Source organism: Pseudorasbora parva, chromosome 7 (genome assembly GCF_024679245.1).
Source record: "Pseudorasbora parva isolate DD20220531a chromosome 7, ASM2467924v1, whole genome shotgun sequence".
Taxonomy (NCBI): Eukaryota; Metazoa; Chordata; class Actinopteri; order Cypriniformes; family Gobionidae; genus Pseudorasbora; species Pseudorasbora parva.
This window is the reverse complement of record NC_090178.1, coordinates 24300932-24323431: the sequence shown is the minus strand read 5'-3', so window position 1 is coordinate 24323431 and position 22500 is coordinate 24300932. Positions and strand designations below refer to the sequence as shown.

Genomic DNA, 22500 nt, shown 5'->3' with positions numbered 1-22500 from the left:
GGTCGTGCTGACTTACTGGTTTGTTGACCAAGAGGTCATGGTAGGCGGTGATAGCAGCCATATCAACATGGAAGGAGAAAGCTTTTGATCCAACACTTCTTGGAGGAACGACAGCACAGACCTGATCGGGCATTTCCAGGAGTCTTCTTGGCGAGAAGAACACCAGGTGACGAAGAGGTTCCACTTCAACACATAGGCGTGTCTCGTAGACTCTGTCCTAGCGGAAGTGATGGTAGCCACCACCGGAGGTGGTAGGGCACTCAAACCTGCCGCGTCCTGGTGAGCCTACTCCTGCCAGCAATGCATGCTTCTCCCCAATTAGCTGAGATAACCTTCAGGGAGGCCTGATGAGGCCTACAACCTGATAGCCAGCCAGCCTAGTTGTCCAGATGCCATACATCGGTACTTGCCTTCAGGGAGGCCTGGTGATGCATACCACCCAATAGCAAGTCATGCTAGCTGCCCAGGCACCCCGCCTTGGGAGGTCACCTTTAAAGAGGCCTAGCGAGGCCTTCTATCTGATAGTAAGCCTTCTAGGGAGGCTTGGTGAGGCCTACTATATCCCTGGTGAGGCCTACTATGGGACCTAATTGGCCATATCACGCTAACTCCTCTCCACCTATCGCTGGTGTGTGGTGAGTGCACTGGCGCCATTGAACTGTGGATGGCGTCGCATCATCCATGTGGATGCTGCACACTGGTGGTGGTTGAGGAGAGACCCCTGTCATGAGTGTAAAGCACTTTGGGTATACAGTAGTACATATGAAAGCGCTATATAAATGCCCCATTCATTTATTTATTCATTCATTCATTCATACTACCTGTAGCAATGTCTGCTAAGCCAGGCAGCTGAGTTCACCTTCAGGGAGGCTTGTCGAAGCTTACTGATAGGAAGCCTTCAGGGAGGACTGGTGAGGCCTACTACCTGACAGCCAGTCAGACTAGCTGTCCAGTTGCCATACACAGGAACTGGCCTTCAGGGAGGCCTGGTGAGACCTACTACCTGATAGCAAGCCTTCAGGGAGGCCTGGTGAGGCCTACTTCCTGACTGCCAGTCAGGCTAGCTGTCCAGTTGCAATACATAGGAACTGGCATTCAGGCAGGCCTGGTGAGGCCTACTACCTGACAGCAAGCCTTCAGTTTTTTACTGCCAAGCTGACCGAGTCAGTGGCGACTCCAGACAATATTGATTGGGGGGGGCAATGGGGGGTCCTTGTCATTTCAATGGGGGGGGGGGGGGGGTCTCATGAAAATCAACAAAAAGAGTGAGAGTGAGAGAAAAACAGTCTCGGGAGCGCTCTTGTTCAGAAAAGCAACCTGCTCCACATTCGTTCTAGCCGATTGTAATGTATTTAGTTCAATAAAATACATGTACTGTAAGTAGTGTTGGTGTTAATGATTTACCTCGGACATTAGTGAGAGTGAGCTTTCGGCCTGCGGAACAACAGGATTCACACCATACAAACTTATGTTCGGACGACAACCAAGATTGCCAGTTGATTTGATTTTCAACACTTCAGTGAGTCAAGACAATCCTAAATTCCACTCACAATATGTGCAATCCCTGAAAACCCATCTTCAAGAGAGCTACAAATTAGCTCAGAAAAATGCAGCCAAATCTGCAGAGAAATAAAGTCTGTTTGGACCGTAAAGTAACCGAGTCATCTCTCGAGGAAGGTGACCGTGTCCTGGTCAGAAATGTGAGGATACGTGGAAAACACAAATTAGCTGACAGATGGGATCCCATGGTACACATTGTAGTGAGTCGTGCTGGTGAATTGCCTGTCTATACAGTGAAACCCGAAAGACAAGAAGGTCCCTTACGAACTCTACACAGGGATTTGTTGCTACCTTGTGGATTCATATCTCCGCCAATGGAAAATGAAACTGAAACAAACCCTCAGAAAAAAGTAACCACACGAAACAGAGATGAGGAAACTGATGATTGTCAGGAAAACTATCAAAGTTCTGATGATGACTGCATACCCCAATTCTCTGAAGTCCCAGCCATCACTACGCAAAGGTTCATCAGAGAGTACGATGTGGGCAGAAAACCTAATGACGTTTCTTCTGATTCTGAAATTCAAACATCCGTCCCAAGTTATGGTTCAGAGACCGAGGATGTAAGAAATAAACCCATAATAAATGATTTATCTGAAATGGAACACTTACCTGATATTCGGCACTTACTGGATACCCAGTCTTCATCCTGTGGAACAGGACCTGTAAAGGAAAACCTGAAAGAAAGAAACCACTTACCTCAAGTAGAGCAGCAAGCACTGGATGTACCTGATGGAAACCAGAAGGACAATGACACACAAGCTTTACAAGTTGAGGAAAGTGTACCTGATGTTTCATTGAGGAAAAGCAGAGTAGAACCTGCTGAACTTACTGAATCTGTGGAAGAAACAGATCAAAGTGCAAGTGAGGATGAAGTTCAGTTAAGAAGGTCCAAAAGAGTTAAGCAGAAGTCAAAAAGACTGACTTACCCGGAAATGGGGAACCCGATGATATCCATTATCCAATCCCTGCTTCAAGGACTGAACACTGCTTTTGTAGAATCACTTGCAGAACAACCCAAACCAGCAAGACACCCCAAGCCCTAAAGCTTTAGATTTTAACTATGCAAAGGGACTTGATTTAAGAGGGGAGGGTGTAACACAGGTTGTGGGCCAGTTCTGCTTCATGCGTTTTGTTCATGGCTGACATGTGGCGTTGCTATGGCTTGATTGCGGCCTAAATCTGGCAAACGGGAGCGGACCGCCCAAGTGCCATCATTCCACGCGGGTAGTGGGCCAGATCAAAGTGTAAAGTGTGGGCCGGATCTGGGCCAGAGCAATTTTGCTATCTGGGCCAGATGTGGGCCAGTTCTGCTTCATGCGTTTTGTTCATGGCTGACATGCGGCGTTGTTATGGCTTGATTGTGGCCTAAATCTGACAAACGGGAGTGGACCGCCCAAGTGCCATTATTCCACGCGGGTAGTGGGCCGGATCTGGGCCAGAGCAATTTTGCTATCTGGGCCAGATGTGGGCCAGTTCTGCTTCATGCGTTTTGTTCATGGCTGACATGCGGTGTTGCTATGGCTTGATTGCGGCCTAAATCTGGCAAACGGGAGCGGACCGCCCAAGTGCCATCATTCCACGCGGGTAGTGGGCCAGATGAAAGTGTAAAGTGTGGGCCGGATCTGGGCCAGAGCAATTTTGCTATCTGGGTAGAATCCTGCTATGTGAGAAACAGGAAGAAAAGAATATAATTTCTAAATAATTATAATTCTAACAAACCACAAAAAGAATAAATATAATGTTGCTTAAAGTCATTGCAGTTTAATATAATAATAAAATAAATAATAAACTGACTAAATGCTGAAATGATATATTCAGTTCAAACTGCGACCGTGTGTGACGTCATGGAAACGAGACGGGGAAGCAGTGAGAAGCGCACGCATTGCTGATCGCGAGCGAGCGAGAGGAAAAAAGAAACGAGATCAATCTAAGGCAAATATCTAAATAATCCTTTCTAATATCTGATTAATATTATATATATATATATATATATATATATATATATATATTGTGGCAGGGTGAAGGATCACGCAACAATGGAATTGGTGCAAAGCCCCCAGAGGGTGGATTTATTGGTATGAACAGTGACAAACGTGGTGATTTAGGTGCAGGTGCGCTGTGGGTGTCCTTCTTCCTGGTGCCCTGGTGCTAGCGGTGACGTAGGTGCGGCGAGGTGGCCGAAGCATCACAGGCTGCAGTCTGGGTGAGAGAGAGAGAGACAAGGATTAGTTCAGTGCTGCATGGATCGTGCTCCAACTGGTGTCCCAGAGTGAAGGCTTTTATGCCCGGGCCTGATGGCCTGCAGCTGTGACGATCCGGCCCGTGCTGATCGTGTGCAGGTGTTTTCAATCAATTGCCAGGGCGACGCTGATGAGAGCTCGGGAGACTTGTCACAATATATATATATATATATATATATATATATATATATATATATATATATATATATATATATATATATATATATATATATATATATATATATGTTGTATACCTGTTATGTGATTATATTGGGTTATTTTTAGAACGAGATTGTTGATATTTCCACTGACGATCGCTGATTGAGAACCGCTGTTAAATCCAATGTGGGTGGTAAATGCACATGAAACCCCCCGGATTTGGTGAGTTTTTAAGTAATATTGTTCACTTTACTAAAAACTGAATGTTATATTTGTTTACTGAAGGTTTTGAAGTGTTTCTAAAGTGTTTAAAGTGTGAAACAGTCACGGAAGAAATGTGAAAGGTGATAAAATATTCCATTTAACCACTTAAATGTTGTATGGTGCAAAATGACGTATTCTGGTATGTTATACATGTCATGCCTAGAGGAAAAATTAGTATTTTAATACTATTTTCATATGGATGGTTGATTGATGAATGTAAAGGCCGGAACACACCAAGCCGACGGTCGGCCATTGGGCAGTTTTTGTGCGTCGGCCAACTAAGTTTCCTCTGTGTGTTCCACACAGTTCCACGCCGTCGGCTGGCGTTGGTCCTCGTCGGCTGTTTTTCAGCCGATTCGACATGTTAAATCGGCGTCGCCGCATGTCGGTCAGTCGGGACATAAGCTAGGAACACACCAAGCCGACGCCGATCAACTAGTGGCGACGAAAGCAAACTGCTGAGTCGGCTCATGTTGGCTCACGTCGGCAGCGTCTTGGGTCCAAAGCGGTCCAAAGTTGCCCTGACACACCAAGCCGATGCTCGACATCCGACGGCCAATAGCGCGTCCGTTCTGCGCCTGCGTTAGAGGAAATACCTTTCCGTCCCAGCTGGTGGCAGTAGTCTGTTTTCGTTATTCGAAGCGGGAAACCGGAAGAGCTATAAAGATATCAGCTGTCGTTTTCGTTTCCCCACACAGACGGATTCGTGCATTTCAGAACGTTGCAAATGGCATTGCCGTTGTCAGCCCTTGGTCGTTTACTTGTGGAAGAGGAAAGGTAGAAGCGGACGCGAAAAATACGAGGAATGCTCACTAAATGGGTGAAACCATGGATACCCGAAGTCGAAATGTGAAACCATAGATTATTACACTTGTTCACCTATCAATGAACCATAACAATAACAGGGCATAGCTCAAACAAAACCCTGCAAATTGGCTCATTCAGATGCATTGTGGAAGTTAATGTGACACTATCTGAACAATAGCCACTTACCCAAAGGATTGTTAAAATAAATATATGTGTATGACGCATTCTGATTTACAGTAAATTATGTTTGTGACAATGCTTGGTGCTAGTTCAATGAATTATGACAGAATTTGTGTATATTTTTTTCATTGGAAACATGCCTATGGTGACATTTCTTCAAAATGATATCATGCTGGTTCTTGCACATCACATAACAGCAGTTTGGAAATGAAATCTCCAGTGGCACAGAAATGTTAATGAAAATAATGTAACACTAAACCATACACTGAACTTAACTGACAGTAACCATGCTAACTATTAGTTTACAGATAATGCACTTTGATAACATTGTATTGTGGAAGTAACACATTATGAAAATATGTCTCTATTAATTGAAAATCTATTTATTCTTAAATTAAAACATCAATACAGATGTGTTTATTGTGTTTATTTACCCTGCTAGTTAGATGTCAAATTGCAAAATAAGGGTTAGAATTCTGCATCATCTTGTGTCTTGTGATCCTTTTTTACATAAAGAACTGTGAATGCAAGTACCCAAAGTCAAAGTTTTTTATTTTTCAATGTTCAGTACAATGGGCACAAATAGCTATATAGAGAATAGCTATAAAAGTAGCTATGTAGGTAGATTCAGCCAAGGGCCTTAATGAAGCTGGGCTCCTCACGGGTGCCAATCCAGGTGTCACTGTTGGTACCATCTGAGGGTAAACAGGATTCACTTTCAGACAAAGGTTCCTTAAAGACACAATCAAAATGTGAACAATGTGATACAATAGATTCTTACACTTGTTCACCAATAACCCATAACAATAACAGGGCATAGCTAAAACAATACCCTGCAAGTTGGCTAAATGGATCTATTCAGATGCACATTGTGGAAGTTGATTTGTTGAATTACTTGTAAATAGACCCATCTGAACATTCATTGGCCACTTTACCAAAAGCAAAATGTTCATTTGTTCAAATGGAAAGAAAAAATAAATAAAATAAATTATACACACACACACACACACACACACACACATATGTGTGTGTGTGCGTGTGTGTGTGTGTGTGTGTGTGTCCTGATAGTTAGATTTGAGGTGCACTCCTTCCTTTTTGTGTGAGGCTCTAGAAACGGCAGGTGGGTCTTCTGAGCTCCAGAACTTCCTGAGGGTCCATGTTTCTTGTAACACATGTACTGGGTTCGCAATGAATCCCACCGCTTCTTGAGCTCTTTCTCTGAGGGACAATAAAAAATAAAAAAAACATTACGCTGAGTTATGTCAATTTCATGGCTATTGTAATGTTCATTTTTGTTCTACTTTTAACTGGATGTATTCTGGATGACAGCATTTTTTTACAGTCGCTAGAACACATTTCTCAATACATTTAGGTCACTTTTGCAAAACTCTCCACACAGTTACTACAACCGAAATATATGAGGGCTAAACTGTGGATTTATCATTGCTTTTGGACATAAAGACATGCATTAAGTGTTTTGATATCTTTAGTGCATTTTGAATGTGAAATTAACTGCTGTGCAAAGATGAAAGTTGCACACAACAATCTAACATGCAGGGTTTTTTAAATATGGACTACTGAAGAAGAAAAAACTATTGCAAAAAAGGAAATCTTACCTGACATGACAACTTTATTTGCGATCTCACGCCACAGTTCTGCTTTCGCCACACAGTTGACATAACGTTAACATTTTCCCGTAGTGTGATACTAAGCTGGCCTTTGCTGGATCATGCTGATCAGTTTGTCTTCACTTGCCTCGGTCTACACAGCCATGTATATTAACATGTGTTAACATGTATCGTAATGAGGAATATAATCAAATGAGACGACACCTTTCTTTTACTGTCTATGGAGGAGACAGGCGTTCTGTGTTCCCTCTTGACTCTGTCGTTTACTTGCTTCGTCACTTCCGTTTTATTTTCTCGTGCACTGGTTTGCTAGCTGAACAGCAAATCAGAACGATCATATGTCCCGACTGACCGACATGCGGCGACGCCGATTTAACATGTCGAATCGGCTGAAAAACAGCCGACGAGGACCAACGCCAGCCGACGGCGTGGAACTGTGTGGAACACACCGAGGAAACTTAGTTGGCCGACGCACAAAAACTGCCCGACGGCCGATCGTCGGCTTGGTGTGTTCCGGCCTATATGATCGTTCTGATTTGCTGTTCAGCTAGCGAACCAGTGCACGAGAAAATAAAACGGAGCGGCAATGTGACGAAGCAAGTAAACGACAGAGTCAAGAGGGAACACAAAACGCCTGTCTCCTCCATAGACAGTAAAAGAAAGGCCTTGTCTCATTTGATTATATTCCTCATTCCAATACACGTGAATATAAAAAAAAAAAAAAAAAAAAAAAAATATGGCTGTGTGGACCGAGGCAAGTGAAGACAAATTGATCAGCATGATCCTGCAAAGGCCAGCTTAGTATCACACTACGGGAAAATGTTATGTCTGTGTGGCGAAAATGGAACTGTGGCGTGAGATCGCAAATAAACTTGTCATGTCAGGTAAGATTTCCTTTTTTGCAATAGTTTTTTCTTCTTCAGTAGTCCATATATATAAAAAAAACTGCATGTTAGATTGTTGTGTGCAACTTTCATCTTTGCACAGCAGTTAATTTCACATTCAAAATGCACTAAAGATATCAAAACACTTAATGCATGTCTTCATGTCCAAAAGCAATGATAAATCCACAGTTTAGCCCTCATAGATTTCGGTTGTACTAACTGTGTGGAGAGTTTTGCAAAAGTGACCTAAATGTATTGAGAAATGTGTTCTAGCGACTGTAAAAAAAAAAAAAAAAAAAAAAAAATGAAATAAGTGCTGTCATCCAGAATACATCCAGTTAAAAGTAGAACAAAAATTAACATTACAATAGCCATGAAATTGACATAACTCAGCTTAATGCTTTTTTTTTTTTTTTTTTTTTCCTCAGAGAAAAAGCTCAAGAAGTGGTGGGATTCACATGTGTTACAAGTTCTGGAGCTCAGAAGACCCACCTGCAGTTTCTAGAGCCTCACACAAAAAGGAAGGAGTGCACCTCAAATCTAACTATCAGGGTACACACACACACACACACACACACACACACACACACACACACACACACACACACACACACACACAGTGTGTAACGACGCCAAGGTCCCCTGTTAGATAGGTAGACAAGTACACACATACACACACACACACACACACACTACTTTTTTTAGAAGGTATACTATATTCAAAATAAAATAAAAATACCTTGAATAGCATAATTGTAATATTTAGAATGATAATACAGCTATGCTGATCTACACAACTTGACATAATAGTCAGAAAAAATTGTTTAATTGAAGGTGGTTTATTGTTGATAATTAGGACAAATGATACACTTGATGTTTAGACTTTTGCAAGAAGAAAATTTATGTCAGCAGTAATAAAGAGAAGCTAAACTGAAATAAATACACAACAGCTTTTACAGAAAGAGAACATTTCTGCATCTGTATGGTGAAAGTGAAGGGAAACATCACTTTTCCTATTAGTGTTTGGTTGATCATCTGTAAAACTTAGGTCCTAAAGATCTTGTTGATGCCTAATAGTATGATATAGGTCATGGTTATGGGTGATGTATGGGATTTTGGAGTCTCAATTCTCATAGATGGAAAAAGTAAGAAGTCTTTGAAGCATCTAATTTCTCTTGATGAAGGACTCGTAGAGTGAGGTGAGCTGGTCCTTCAGGTTCTGTGCGTAGGGGTCCAGCTTTTCCTTCAGGTCTTCAGCGTAGGGTGTGAGACTCTGCTGGACCACCTGAGTTTTCTCTCTAATCTGGGCCTGAAGATCCTCAGCCAGAGGGGTCACGGTCTTCTGGAACTCCTGCAGACGCTGGTCAACCTTCTCCTTGAGTTCAGCAGTGTAGGGCTCCAGCTGAGCCTGCAGCTCCTTCACGCTCTGCTCCAGGTTTCCTCTCAGCTCCTCACTCTTCTGGAGCAGAGTGGCCTTCAGGGTCTCAGAATCCAGGGATTCTGCATATGGAGTCATGGCGGCCCTGAGCTCCTCCACTCTCTGCTGGATCTGGCTCTTGAGGTTGTCAGCATAGGGCTCCAGCTGGTCTCTAACGGTGATCAGGTCCTGGCCCAGACGCTCCCTCAGTACTTCAGACTCTTTGGTGATTCTGGTCATCAGCTCTTCAGCCAGAGGATCCATCTGTTTCTTGAGGGTGACGGCATATTCGCTGGCCATATCAGCACTCTGGGTCAGTCTAGTACTGTTAAATGGAGAAGGACATTTGAGTTTCATATCAGCGCATAAGTTTAATAAATCACAGTGTCCCGCAGGTAAATATTCCTGACTTACTTGACTTCCTGTCCTAGTTCAGAAGACCTGATCATCTTGACGGTTTCCTCTGCGGTTTGTGTTGCTTTAGAAACATAGCTCCAGAATGCATCAGTCAGCTGCTCCAGCTGGGGCTTGGGCTCATCAGCATAGAAGAGGTTGGCCTGGCAACCTGTTGATGGAGAATTTCAGTTTATCAAATTATTTTGTTAATAGTCTGTGAATTTATCAAACCTTAAAACATTTTCACATTGTAATTTTCTCTGAATTCTCACCTGTAAATACAGCAAGTGCAAGCACCACAAGAACCTTCATGGTGTTCAGTTTTAGTCTGTTAATGTAAAAAAAAAAAAAAAAAAAAACTTAATGAATGTCTCTATCTTTTACATAAATGTAAATAGTGCTGTATTTTGAATTTACTAAAAAGTTCTTACCTGTGTCTGTGTATAATTGACGCTGTCCTGTCTGAAGAACAAGTGTGAAGTTGCCGTTTCACATCTGTATTTATATAGTATGGGGACGTGATTGCCATTGTGGAAACCCAAAGTCCAGTGGGGAGTGCCTTGCTGTCATTACTCCACATCATAACGCAATGACTGTACCTCCAACCACCAACACAGACGTTCAGATTCAGCGCAGATAATGATAACAGTGGAACTTTGTCTTTAAAATCAGTAATGATTTATTTTTTTATGAAGTTTTTAATTTGGTCAAAATGAAAATACATATAAAATATTTTTAGTGCTATTTCAGCATTTAACATTATACATATGTCAATAATGTGAAGTTAAAATAGATTTCCACATTACTTAAAACAAACAAGAAAAGTATTTGGAAACATTTTTATTAACATTGCACCGCCTAAACTAAGTAATTCAGAAAATTCCAATAATTTAAGGTCCATCTTAGGTACTAAAACCAGACAGAGCCCCAAGTTTGAACATTTGACCTAATAAAACAACAAGCGATAAAAGACGTTCTGCTCACCCTGATAAGATCTGACACGCTACTCAAAGCCTCTAGATTCTGCTGGCATCAAACATTTTAACTTTTGTCCTTTAGCCTTGAATCTAGGAGTTATCTTCATTAGCAATGATAATCATTTTATATTTATTATAATACATAGATTGTTTCAAATTAAATAGACTCCACGTAGTTACACGTGCAAGTTACATTGCACCTATGTCTACTAACTCACCTTAGAGTATAGTAGACTGGTGGGTTAGGATTAAATATGTTGAAATATAGTTTCAAAGTTACTTAGTTATATCCAGTGGAATTTCTCTTGGAGGGCCATCACAATAAAGAGTTAGCAGATATTAAGCAGACAGTCTGGCTAATACTTGTTGATGTGTAGATGCAGAGTTACTTATAGTCAAAAGAAGGTTCAAAAGGGACCATCAAAATAAAGTATTACCAAGTAATGTGTCATATAATTCATTTGACCGAAGTTGACATAAGTAGGCCTAGTTATATAGTCTAATTTGAATCAGAGATGAGTGGGAAAATGCATTTCTCTCCACTAGAGAGCCCTACCACTAGTGATGCTAAATGTGCTAGTTAACCATTTATCAAAAAATGTTTTACTATATTTCTTTACAATATACAAATATTCTGTATTAACAATATGATCACTTCTTGCACAGAAGGAAAACAATTATTTGATTTATCAGAATTTATTAAACACAAGCCGGAAGTGAAAAATCAATCTCAAATAAAACAGTTGTAGAAAATGATTGACATTTATTTAAAATATTGATTGAGTGAAAATTATTGAAGGGTCACAAGAAAACGCACTCATAAAATGCCACTGCTCCAAGGAGGCAAGGGGAACTGAGCCTCTTCAAATGTAAAATGTGAGCCTCTTCAAAAAATTAACTCTTGTTTTTAGTCAGTCAGGTTTTATACATATATTATTATAACGCATACATTTTCTGAATTGACCAATCGTCTACATATTATTGACAAATAATATAATATGGCAGATGTTTTATTGTTGCAATAACAAGATTAACAATTCTAGAAACATCACAACATAGATATGAAAACTCAACTCTGCAGGAAGTCTTCAGTTGACACAATAAAAGATTTTTTCATATCCTGCAGATTTTGACCCACATTCTCCTTGAGTTCATCAGTGTAGGGCTCCAGCTGAGCCTGCAGCTCCTTAACGCTCTGCTCCAAGTTTCCTCTCAGCTCCTCTAGGGTCTCAGAATCCAGGGATTCTGCATATGAAGTCATGGCCGCCATGAGCTCCTCCACTCTCTGCTGGATCTGGCTCTTGAGGTTGTCAGCATAGGGCTCCAGCTTGTCCCTCAGGGTGTTCATGTCTTGGCCCAGACGCTCCTTCAACACTTCAGACTCTTCGGTAATTGTGGTCATCAGATCTTCAGACTGAGGAGTATGTGTTCGTCTAGTGTGGTGATGTAGAAACGAAAGTGTAATTTATGTCTAGTAACAGAAAATATTTTTTACAATTTTGTTTTTTTAACTAAAAATAATATTGCTGGTAAATATGACTTACTTGGCTTCCTGTCCCAGTTGGGATGTCTCTATCATCTGTGAAGTTTCATCAGTATAATGGACTGCTTGGGCAATATAGTTCCAGAATGCATTTATTAAGTGTTCCAGATGTGGATTTGGCTCCTCTTCATTAGATAAGTTGGCTTGGCTACCTGTTGTGGGAATTTAACAAATCAGATGATTCAAAAGTAATTTAGCCATTTTGCAGGTAAAAATAAATAAATAAAATAAAATAAAAAAATATATATTATGTTGTATCACTAGGAACATAGATATAAGATAAATATATTTTGAATTCCTGGTTGGAATTTGGAACCATCTTTTGTTTTGTTTTCCTTTTATTTTTTCTTTATTTTTTTAAGTAATTTATATCAGTGGTTATATTGTATATCTAACCTGTAAAAACAGCCAATGCAAGAATCACAAGAGCCTTCATAGTTTTGGGGGCTTAGTCTGTAAAATAACAATACATCTTGTTAATTTAAACAGTTTAATATAATGTAGAGTATATTACATAAAACATGTTTTAAACTGGTATGTAGTAAATGTATCTTCTTACCTTTGTCAGTATGATTTAATGTACACTGTCCAGTGTGAATAGCAAGTGTGGCGATGACCGTTTCATATCTGTATTTAAATAGCATTGGGAATGTTTTAATCTCCAAAATGTTTTTTTTTTAATCTAGAAACCTTGTTGCTGCAGACTCTGTGTGACCAGATGTGTTGATCTGGACGTCATTTGAAAGGACCAGGCCCATGAGTTACTCATACCTGCGTCAGCACTAATAATGAAGTACAAACTTTAACATAATGTATGATCTATTATAAGTACAACCAGAAGTGACTGGAAGATGTACATTTTTGCAAAGTTCTCAACCTTATCTAATCTTTATCATTTGTTACAATAAATCATATGAGATTACCGTTATCATTTCTGCATGTCAGTATTTGTTATAGAGTTGCTTTATTTATCTTTTTTTCCCCTTCTGCAGACTTTTGTAAATATTATATATAGTGTCAAATGTACATTTGAACCTTTCAAACCAGACAGTGACAAAAACTTCTCATGAGTAGATAAAAAGGCCATTTATAAATATATATTGTCGCCTCGGGCTAATTAATTTGAAAAAAAATTTTTAAATACAGCTATGCTGATCTACACAACTGGACATGATATTCAGAAACATTGTTTTATAATAGCAGGGGTTTTATTGTTGATAAATAAGATAATGATACACTTGATATTTATACTTTGGCAAGAGTAAATATTTTATGTCAGAGGTAATAAAGAGTAAATTTAAATAAAACACAACAGTTTTTACAGAAAGAGAACATTTCTGCATCTTTATATGAATGGTGAAAGTGAAGAAGAAAAAAAAACTTTTCCTATTAGTGTTTGGTTGATCAGCTGTAAAACTTAGGTCCTAAAGATTTCGTTGATGCCTAATAGTATGATATAGGTCATTGTTATGGGAGATATATGGGATTTTGGAGTCTCAATTCTCATAGAAGGAAAAACTGTTTTGTTAGTGACAAAGTAAGAAGTCTTTGAAGCATCTAATTTCTCTTGATGAAGGACTCGTAGAGTGAGGTGAGCTGGTCCTTCAGGTTCTGTGCGTAGGGGTCCAGCTTTTCCTTCAGGTCTTCAGCATACGGTGTGAGACTCTGTTGGACCATCTGGGCCCTCTCTCTAATCTGGGCCTGAAGATCCTCAGCCAGAGGGGTCACCCCCTTACGAAACAAAAATATATTGCAATATACTAGAATTTATATTGCAATACATTAGAAAATATATTTCAATGTATCAGAAACTTCCTCATATATTTAAAAATATATAGCAATATATGGATGGACAGCCTATTGCTATATATTGATTCATATATTAAAATACATTGATATACAAACAAAACGTCTCAGGTTACGTATGTAACCCTAGTTCCCTGAGGGAACGAGACGCTGCGTCGAAACGCTGTGAGAACGCCTCTGCGTTAATGCGTCGTGAAGCGCCTGTAGAACCATTCCATCGGAAAAAAGATCGATCGTCGGCGTGATGACGTCATCGACCGGAAGCTATAAAACGTCCGTGAAAACAAACAGGAACTAACTTCTGATAAAGCCTGAAGTAAGTGATCACGGACACGCCGGGAGTATGGCAGAGCGACGCAGCGTCTCGTTCCCTCAGGGAACTAGGGTTACATACGTAACCTGAGACGTTCCCTTTCGGGGAACTCGAGCTGCGTCGAAACGCTGTGAGAACGCTTATACCCACATCGCCATAGGACCAAGTGTCTCGTATGTGTGAAACCGAAGCGCACACGGTTACGAGAGAACCTGTGCCCCTACTGTAGATGCCAGGTCTAGCTCGTAGAACCTGACGAAGGTAGAAGGAGACGACCATCCGGCCGCGTTACATATATCATGGAGGGAAGCCCCCGACAAAAGTGCTTTAGAAGCAGCCATACCCCTGGTAGAATGTGCCCGGACAGCCAAAGGAGATGGCTGCCCGGCAGCTTCATAAGCAAGTGAAATGGCCTCGGCCACCCACTTGCTCATCCTCTGCTTGGATACAGGAGCCCCCTTCTTAGGGGGTCCGAAGCAAACAAACAATTGTTCAGTTTTTCTCCACAGGGCAGCTCTGTGGACATAAGTATCCAGTGCCCTCACCGGACACAGCAGATTTAATCTTTCCTGGTCTGACGTCAAGAATGGAGGAGGACAGAAGGCTTGTAGAGTGATGGGGCCCCGTGGGCTCGTAGGAACCTTGGGGACATAACCCGGCCTGGGATGCAGAAATGCTTTCACCATCCCAGGCGCGAACTCTAGACATGAGGGCCCTACTGACAGGGACTGAATATCTCCTATCCTTTTAAGAGATGAAATGGCCAAAAGGAAGATAGTTTTCAGGGTGAGGAACTTATCCGAAACCTCCTCCAAAGGTTCGAACGGAGGTCCGGACAAGCCCCTCAAAACAATGGCCAAGTCCCATGCCGGGACCCTCGAGTGCATAACTGGCCTCAACCTTAATGTGCCACGAAGGAAGCGTGTAATTAGAGGGTGTCTTCCCAAAGACACTCCACTGCAAGGGACGTGGACAGCGCCCAAGGCCGCCACGTACACCTTAAGTGTGGAGGGGGTCAACCCTGCAGAGAACCTTTCCTGCAGGAACTCCAGCACTGTACCAACCGGGCAGTTAACTGGATCCCACTGGCGTTCTCTGCACCAAGCTGAGAAAAGTCTCCATTTCAAAGCGTACAGCTTCCTCGTGGACGGAGCTCTGGAGTGTAGGATGGTCTCTACGACCTCGGCCGAGAGACCCTCCTCTATGAGCCTAGCCCCCTCAGAGGCCAGGCCCACAGTTTCCACATCTCCGGGCGTGGGTGCAGGAATCTCCCGCCCGCCTGAGAGAGTAGATCCCTCCTGGTCGGAATCTCCATCGGAGAGCCTTCCAGGAGAGATATCAGGTCCGAAAACCATACTCGGGTCGGCCAGTTCGGGGCCACTAGGAGTACCTGGGCCCCGTCCCGGCGTACCCTCTCCAGAACTCCTGGAAGCAGAACAATCGGGGGGAAGGCGTACAGAGGCAGCCTCGGCCACTCCTGTACCATGGCATCCAGCCCCAGCGGAGCCGGATGGGTCAGAGAAAACCACCGCGGGCAGTGAGAGTTCTCTGCCGAAGCGAACAGGTCTATCTCTGCTTTCCCATAAACCTTCCATAGGAGCTCCACCACCTCTGGGTGGAGTCTCCATTCCCCGGGCCTCGGCCCCTGTCTCGACAGGTTGTCTGCTTCCTGGTTTAGGGCCCCCGGGATATATACTGCCTTGATTGACAGCAATTTCCCTTGGGCCCACAGGAGGATCCGATGTGCCAATTTGTCCAACGGACGAGACCTCAGACCCCCCTGGTGATTTATATAGGCCACCACGGACGTGTTGTCTGTTCTGACTAGTACGTGGTGGCCCCTGAGGTCGGGCAGGAACTGTTTCAATGCAAGAAACACTGCGAGCATCTCCAGCCGATTTATGTGCCAGTGCCGCTGATGTTCCTGCCATAGACCCTGGGATGAGCGACCACTCATGGTCGCCCCCCAGCCCGTGAGGGAGGCGTCTGTCGTTAGCGTTACGCGACGAACATGAGCCCCCAACACGGGACCCTGAGATAAAAACCCCGGGTTTTTCCACATGACCAGAGCACGTAGGCATCGCCGCGTGACTTTGATCGTGCGGAGCGGATTTCCCCTCGGGGAGAACCCTTGTGTTTTGAGCCACCACTGCAGTGGCCTCATGTACAGTAGGCCAAGAGGTATCACGTTGGACGCTGCTGCCATGAGACCTAACAGTTTCTGGAACTGTTTCACAGTGACGGCTCGGCCTAGCTTCTGTTCTTTGGCGGCTGCCAGGATCGACGCTATGCGTGTTGGCGATAATTGCGCCCGCATAATTATCGAGTCCCAGTTCACACCTAGAAAAGTGGTTCTCTGAGCCGGAGAAAGCACACTCTTCTTGGCGTTCAGCCTCAACCCCAGCTTCGACATATGGGCGAGAACAGCATCTCGATGCTGAACCGCCATCTGCTCTGTATTCGCTAGAATCAGCCAGTCGTCGATGTAGTTCAGTATGCGGATGCCCTGAAGACGCAGCGGCGCCAGAGCTGCATCCACACACTTGGTGAACGTGCGGGGTGACAGTGCTAGACCGAAGGGAAGTACACGATATTGGTATGCCTCTCCCCCGAAGGCAAACCTCAGGAACTTCCTGTGATGTGGACGGATGGAGACATGAAAATACGCATCTTTGAGGTCTATGGTGACAAACCAATCCTCCGATCTGACCTGCGCTACAATCTGTCTGAGTGTAAGCATCTTGAATTTGAGCTTGGCCACCGAGCGATTCAATAGCCGCAGATCTAATATCGGGCGTAAGCCCCCATCCCTCTTCGGCACGATGAAGTAACGGCTGTAAAAGCCAGACTCCCTGCTGGGAGGGGAAACCCTCTCTATAGCCCCTTTTTGCAGGAGTGTCTCTACTTCCTGTGCCATTACCAGAGCCTGCTCCGGGCCCACCACTGTAGGTAGGACACCGCAGAAAGGAGGTGGCCGACTTCTGAATTGAATGGCATACCCCTTTTCTACTATCTGCAGGACCCACTGAGATATATTTGATAGACGTTTCCATTCGTCTAGAAAATCTACTAAGGGAACCAGCCTCTCGAGGCTGGCCTCTGGTGTATTTTGAGCAACAAGCACAGTGCCCTGAAGCGGCGGACCGGCAGGGAACAACTGACTTGACTGCTCGGGGACCCCCCGAAGGGGGTGCGGACCACCCTCGGGTGGCCCGCGGAGACCGACTGCGCCCCGGCATTGCGGCAGGGTTGGCAGCGCGGCCCCCCGAGGGTGCCGTAGGGAAACGGGTACCGTAGGCAGGGGTAAGCACCGTTTCCCTACGGGGGGAACCACCCTCAGCGTCCTGACGCTTCTGGCGTCAGGAACGCTTCGACGAAGCCTTCTTGGCGATCAGGACTGTCCGCAGATCAGCCCTGCCCCTCGAAGGCTTCGTCTGAGAGCGCCGCCCCTGGTCCCCGCGCTGAGGGGGAGCCCGAGCGGCGACGCTCTGCTTTTGTTGTGCCCTGTGAGCTGAGCTCGTACTCGGCTTGGGCTGCCTGATGTCAGCGGCAGCCCCAGGGACCTGGACTCGGAGAGGGAGAAACTGCTTCAGCGCCGCAGCTTGTTTCTTTGACTCCTGGAACCTCTCGGTGACAGTGTGTACTGCGTCACCGAAGAGGCCACCAGGAGACAGCGGCGCGTCGAGCAGAAAGCTCTTCTCCCTCTCTTTGATTTCGGTGGGGTTGAGCCATAAATGTCTCTCCGTAGCCACCAATGCTGCCATCGAGCGGCCAACACATCTGGCCGTCTCTTTGGTGGCCCGGAGAGTTATATCAGCTGCTGTTCTAAGCTCATTTATGACGTCACCCCCCACTTCATCGCGTCCATCTAGATCCCTGAGCAGGTCAGCCTGATAAGCCTGCATAATTGCCATGGTGTGAAGGCATGCAGCAGCCTGACCTGCCGCCGAGTACGCTTTGCCCACCAGTGCCGACGTTGTTTTCAATGGTCTGGTGGGCAAAGTCGGGGCCTTTAGGGACGATGCCGAGGAAGGCGAGAGATGGCTCGCAAGCGTCTCTTCTACCTTTGGCATCGCCCCATAGCCGTAGTGCTTCAGCCCCATGATGTTACTATAGACCGTAGTCTGAGGGCTGAACACACGGTATGATGCCGGTCTCCTCCATGATGTTGCCACCTCGGTGTGCAAATCATGGAAGAATGGCAGGCCCCGCCGCTGAGGTTCTGAAGCGCGAGCGGGCAGGAATCTTTCGTCTAATTTACTAGAACGTCTCTTTCCTGCCTCAGATCTTTCTACGGGCCAGTCAATGTTTAATCTGGCCACGGCTCGCGTTAGAACCTCAACGAGCTCATCACTCGCAGGAGACTGAAGTGGCGAATCTTCAGTCGCGATGCTCTCAACGTCCACATCCTCGGAGCTGGATAGTTGGAGCACCGGCGGCTCTCTCGGGGGGGAAGAAACCGCAATGCGTGCTTCCAAGCCCCGAGAAGAACCGCTGGATGGAGCGGGTGAGGGCAGAGATAAGGCAGCGCCCGTCTCAAACCCCTCCGCAACATCCAATTGTGAACCCCACGACTGCAGCCTCCGCTCTGCCTCGGCAGCAGCGGGACCAGAGCCGCGGGGAACACGAGCCGAGGCACCCTCCTCGAAGAGTGCCCGGCGGGAGCGCAGCGTTCTCAGTGGCATACGCTCACAGTGCTCGCAAGCAGCCCCCTCGAGGGCTGCCTGGGCATGCTGCGCTCCCAAGCAGGCAACACAAAGAGAGTGTGTATCCCCACTCGTGATGTAGCGTGGGCAGGGATGAACACACCTCTTAAAGTTACTGCTTTCGCTCGCCATTTCTCTATCTATTTTATTTTCTCTTTTTTGTAAAATATATGGAATATTTAACAAAGGGTGGAAAAACTCTTTCAATAGACAGACAAAAACACCAAATAGACAGACAGGTTCACACAGATCGCTTACTGAAGGCACAGAAGCTAGTTCCTGTTTGTTTTCACGGACGTTTTATAGCTTCCGGTCGATGACGTCATCACGCCGACGATCGATCTTTTTTCCGATGGAATGGTTCTACAGGCGCTTCACGACGCATTAACGCAGAGGCGTTCTCACAGCGTTTCGACGCAGCTCGAGTTCCCCGAAAGGGAACTGAATTATTTCATGTATGTTTATTGAAACAAAGTATTTTTTGTGAGTTAAGCAAGCTCCTGCATATGTTTACAGAGGTTGATTAACAATAGCCCAAATCAGATGGTGCATGACATTCAATATATTTTCTATATTTAGAAAATATGATGGTACATGACATTCAATATATTTTCTATATTTAGAAAATATTTCTATTAGGGCCGGGACTTTAACGCGTTAATTAAGATTAATTAATTACGTGACTTTAACGCGTTAATTACGTGACTTTAACGCGTTAATTAATTACGCAAAAAAAAAAAAAAAATTTTTACCACACTTATTTTTGCACCGCGGAACGTTTTTCAATGAATGAGTTTCGACGGACCAATTATACTGGAACACCAACTAGCGCTCCGGAGTCACGACAACAACGAACCATGTGAACATGAACGAAGCTATGGAACAAGCTGATGAGACCGCTTTGCTTGGCCCCGTGGATGGGAAATTTTGTTTTAAAAAACGAAAGAATGGAAGCGTCGTCAAGAGCATGGTTGTGAGCAAGCTATACAACAAGGAATTCGCGTATCACCGCAGCACATCGAGCCTCAGATATCACAAATATGCTTTTGCTAAACTGGCAAACATGCACTGGTCTGCTGGACTGAAATAAATAAACAATAATTTGTTGATTAAGCTTATGTATTCAGTCATTATTCAATGGTATACTAAAAATACATGTGAAAAATTACTTCTCATTGTTCTCAGGTCAAATATTTATATGCAATTAAAATGCGATTAATTAATTACAAAGCCTCTAATTAATTAGATTAATTTTTTTAATCGAGTCGCGGCCCTAATTTTTATATTATATTTTAATCTGTTATATTTTAAAATATATGACAGACAGTGTACATTAGATTATTTCATATTTACCATGTATACAATATATATGATAATTATATACTATGTAATATAAATCAATATATTTAAGACATATGTTCCCATATAAATCTGATTATATTATCCAGTACATTGAGGTATATTATCTCATATATTTTTACATATATATTTACATATACAATGACTCTTCCAATATATAATTTCATATATTGTAGGATATATTTCAATATACATAGCAATATATTGAATAGTATAATGATATGTATTTAGTCAATATATGAAAACGGCAATAATTGCAGTATTGTCCCATATATTGCAATATATGACTTGCATATATAATATATTATTATATAATATATCATATGATATATTACCATGTAAATTTCACAATATATGGAGACACATGAAATATATTGTCAACTAATATATTGAGAAATATATTTTTGTTGCGTAAGGGCCGTCTTCTGGAACTCCTGCAGACGCTGGTCAACCTTCTCCTTGAGTTCAGCAGTGTAGGGCTCCAGCTGAGCCTGCAGTTCCTTCACACTCTGCTCCAGGTTTCCTCTCAGCTCCTCACTCTTCTGGAGCAGAGTGGCCTTCAGGGTCTCAGAATCCAGGGATTCTGCATATGGAGTCATGGCGGCCCTGAGCTCCTCCACTCTCTGCTGGATCTGGCTCTTGAGGTTGTCAGCATAGGGCTCCAGCTGGTCTCTAACGGTGATCAGGTCCTGGCCCAGACGCTCCCTCAGTACTTCAGACTCTTTGGTGATTCTGGTCATCAGCTCTTCAGCCAGAGGATCCATCTGTTTCTTGAGGGTGACGGCATATTCGCTGGCCATATCAGCACTCTGGGTCAGTCTAGTACTGTTAAATGGAGAAGGACATTTGAGTTTCATATCAGGGCATACGTTCAATAAATCACAGTGTCCTGCAGGTAAATATTCCTGACTTACTTGACTTCCTGTCCTAGTTCAGAAGACCTGATCATCTTGACGGTTTCCTCTGCGGTTTGTGTTGCTTTAGAAACATAGCTCCAGAATGCATCAGTCAGCTGCTCCAGCTGGGGCTTGGGCTCATCAGCATAGAAGAGGTTGGCCTGGCAACCTGTTGATGGAGAATTTCAGTTTGATCAAATTATTTTGTTAATAGTCTGTGAATTTATCAAACCTTAAAACATTTTCACATTGTAATTTTCTCTGAATTCTCACCTGTAAATACAGCAAGTGCAAGCACCACAAGAACCTTCATGGTGTTTAGTTTTAGCCTATTAATGTAAAAAAAAAAAAAAAAAAACGTAATGAATGTCTCTATCTTTTACATAAATGTAAATAGTTCTGTATTTTGAATTTACTAAAAAGTTCTTACCTGTGTCCGTGTATAATTGATGCTTTCCTGTCTGAAGAACAAGTGTGAAGTTGCCGTTTCACATCTGTATTTATATAGTATGGGGACGTGATTGCCATTGTGGAAACCCAAAGTCCAGTGGGGAGTGCCTTGCTGTCATTACTCCACATCATAACCCAATGACTGTACCTCCAATCACCAACACAGACGTTCAGATTCAGTGCAGATAATGATAACAGTAGAACTTTTTCTTGAAATGTCTTTAAATTGTCTTTTAATTATTTATTTTATTTTTTGATGAAGTTTTAATTGGGTCAAAATGGAAATATATCTTAAAATAAAAATCCAGAAAAATCCAATCAGGCTGTGTTGTCAACTCATTAGGCTGAGCATAGGGTGTTGTTAGGTCTTCCTTTTCAATTTAGTGTCGCCATACTGAGGCCTTTACTTCCTAGAGCTCGATTAAGGTTTGCTAAATTGTTAGGCTCTCTGTGAGCCTCCTTGGCTTCTGTTAGCCCTAATAGGCCTCTTCCCGCTCAAGAGAGTTATCTTTTTTGAGGCCTCTGCTCTCTTGAGCTCCGCTGGAACAGCAAGTGTGAGTGGTAGACTCTCAATGATCCCCCTTGTTATCCTGAGCATAGGGAGTTGTTAGGTCTCCTCTCGAATTAGAGAGTTGTTAAACTGAGGCCTTTGCTCCTAGAACTTGGCTGGGTGGCATGCTAGGTCATTTGACTTTTGGAAACCACCTTGGCTACTGTCCTCAGTGTGGAATGTTGGACTCCTATTATGAGAGTCATTGTATTGAAGCTTCCACTCTGCAGAGCTTCACGGGCCAGTTAAACTGAGTTTTAGCTCTTTCTGAGCTTTCTCTGTATTGCCCTTGGGTTAGAGTGTTGTCTAAGTCGCTTGTTTGAGGCCTCCACTCTATTCAGAATTTGAGTGTGTTAGGCTCT

The 22500-nt window shown here is 43.4% G+C and overlaps 3 protein-coding genes and 1 long non-coding RNA gene across 4 annotated transcripts; all 4 read right to left on the bottom strand.

The window, feature by feature from the left end:
* Window positions 1-6120: 6120 nt before the first annotated feature.
* Window positions 6121-7352, bottom strand: LOC137083731 (uncharacterized). The gene is made up of 2 exons (XR_010906580.1): window positions 6830-7352; window positions 6121-6431 (listed from the first exon to the last, which is right to left on the bottom strand). It is a non-coding gene; the product is annotated as an uncharacterized lncRNA (long non-coding RNA).
* Window positions 7353-8539: 1187 nt separating this feature from the next.
* On the bottom strand, window positions 8540-10121 carry LOC137083730 (apolipoprotein A-I-like). Its single transcript, XM_067449680.1, has 4 exons — window positions 9970-10121; window positions 9811-9866; window positions 9557-9707; window positions 8540-9467 (listed from the first exon to the last, which is right to left on the bottom strand). The coding sequence occupies exons 1-4, from the start codon at window positions 10119-10121 to the stop codon at window positions 8891-8893; spliced, it is 936 nt and encodes a 311-aa protein (XP_067305781.1). The 3' UTR covers window positions 8540-8890.
* A 1110-nt stretch (window positions 10122-11231) lies between these two features.
* On the bottom strand, window positions 11232-12493 carry LOC137083729 (apolipoprotein A-IV-like). Its single transcript, XM_067449679.1, has 3 exons — window positions 12455-12493; window positions 12060-12210; window positions 11232-11948 (listed from the first exon to the last, which is right to left on the bottom strand). Exons 2-3 carry the CDS (start codon window positions 12092-12094, stop codon window positions 11585-11587), a joined length of 399 nt encoding a protein of 132 aa, XP_067305780.1. The 5' UTR covers window positions 12095-12210; window positions 12455-12493; the 3' UTR covers window positions 11232-11584.
* Window positions 12494-13528: 1035 nt separating this feature from the next.
* LOC137083728 (apolipoprotein A-I-like) lies at window positions 13529-21720 on the bottom strand. Its single transcript, XM_067449678.1, has 5 exons — window positions 21569-21720; window positions 21412-21467; window positions 21157-21307; window positions 20662-21067; window positions 13529-13789 (listed from the first exon to the last, which is right to left on the bottom strand). The coding sequence occupies exons 1-5, from the start codon at window positions 21718-21720 to the stop codon at window positions 13616-13618; spliced, it is 939 nt and encodes a 312-aa protein (XP_067305779.1). The 3' UTR covers window positions 13529-13615.
* Between the last annotated feature and the right edge of the window lie 780 nt (window positions 21721-22500).

Coding starts and splice junctions, on each gene's coding strand:
- LOC137083730 (XM_067449680.1), bottom strand. CDS start 10,121: ATGATGTGGAGTAATGACAGCAAGGCACTCCCCACTGGACTTTGGGTT. Junction 9,867..9,969: donor TCAATTATACACAGACACAG/GTAAGAACTTTT, acceptor TTACATTAACAG/ACTAAAACTGAACACCATGA. Junction 9,708..9,810: donor TGCACTTGCTGTATTTACAG/GTGAGAATTCAG, acceptor CTCCATCAACAG/GTTGCCAGGCCAACCTCTTC.
- LOC137083729 (XM_067449679.1), bottom strand. CDS start 12,094: ATGATAGAGACATCCCAACTGGGACAGGAAGCCAA. Junction 11,949..12,059: donor CAACTGGGACAGGAAGCCAA/GTAAGTCATATT, acceptor TCACCACACTAG/ACGAACACATACTCCTCAGT.
- LOC137083728 (XM_067449678.1), bottom strand. CDS start 21,720: ATGATGTGGAGTAATGACAGCAAGGCACTCCCCACTGGACTTTGGGTT. Junction 21,308..21,411: donor TGCACTTGCTGTATTTACAG/GTGAGAATTCAG, acceptor CTCCATCAACAG/GTTGCCAGGCCAACCTCTTC. Junction 21,068..21,156: donor GAACTAGGACAGGAAGTCAA/GTAAGTCAGGAA, acceptor TCCATTTAACAG/TACTAGACTGACCCAGAGTG.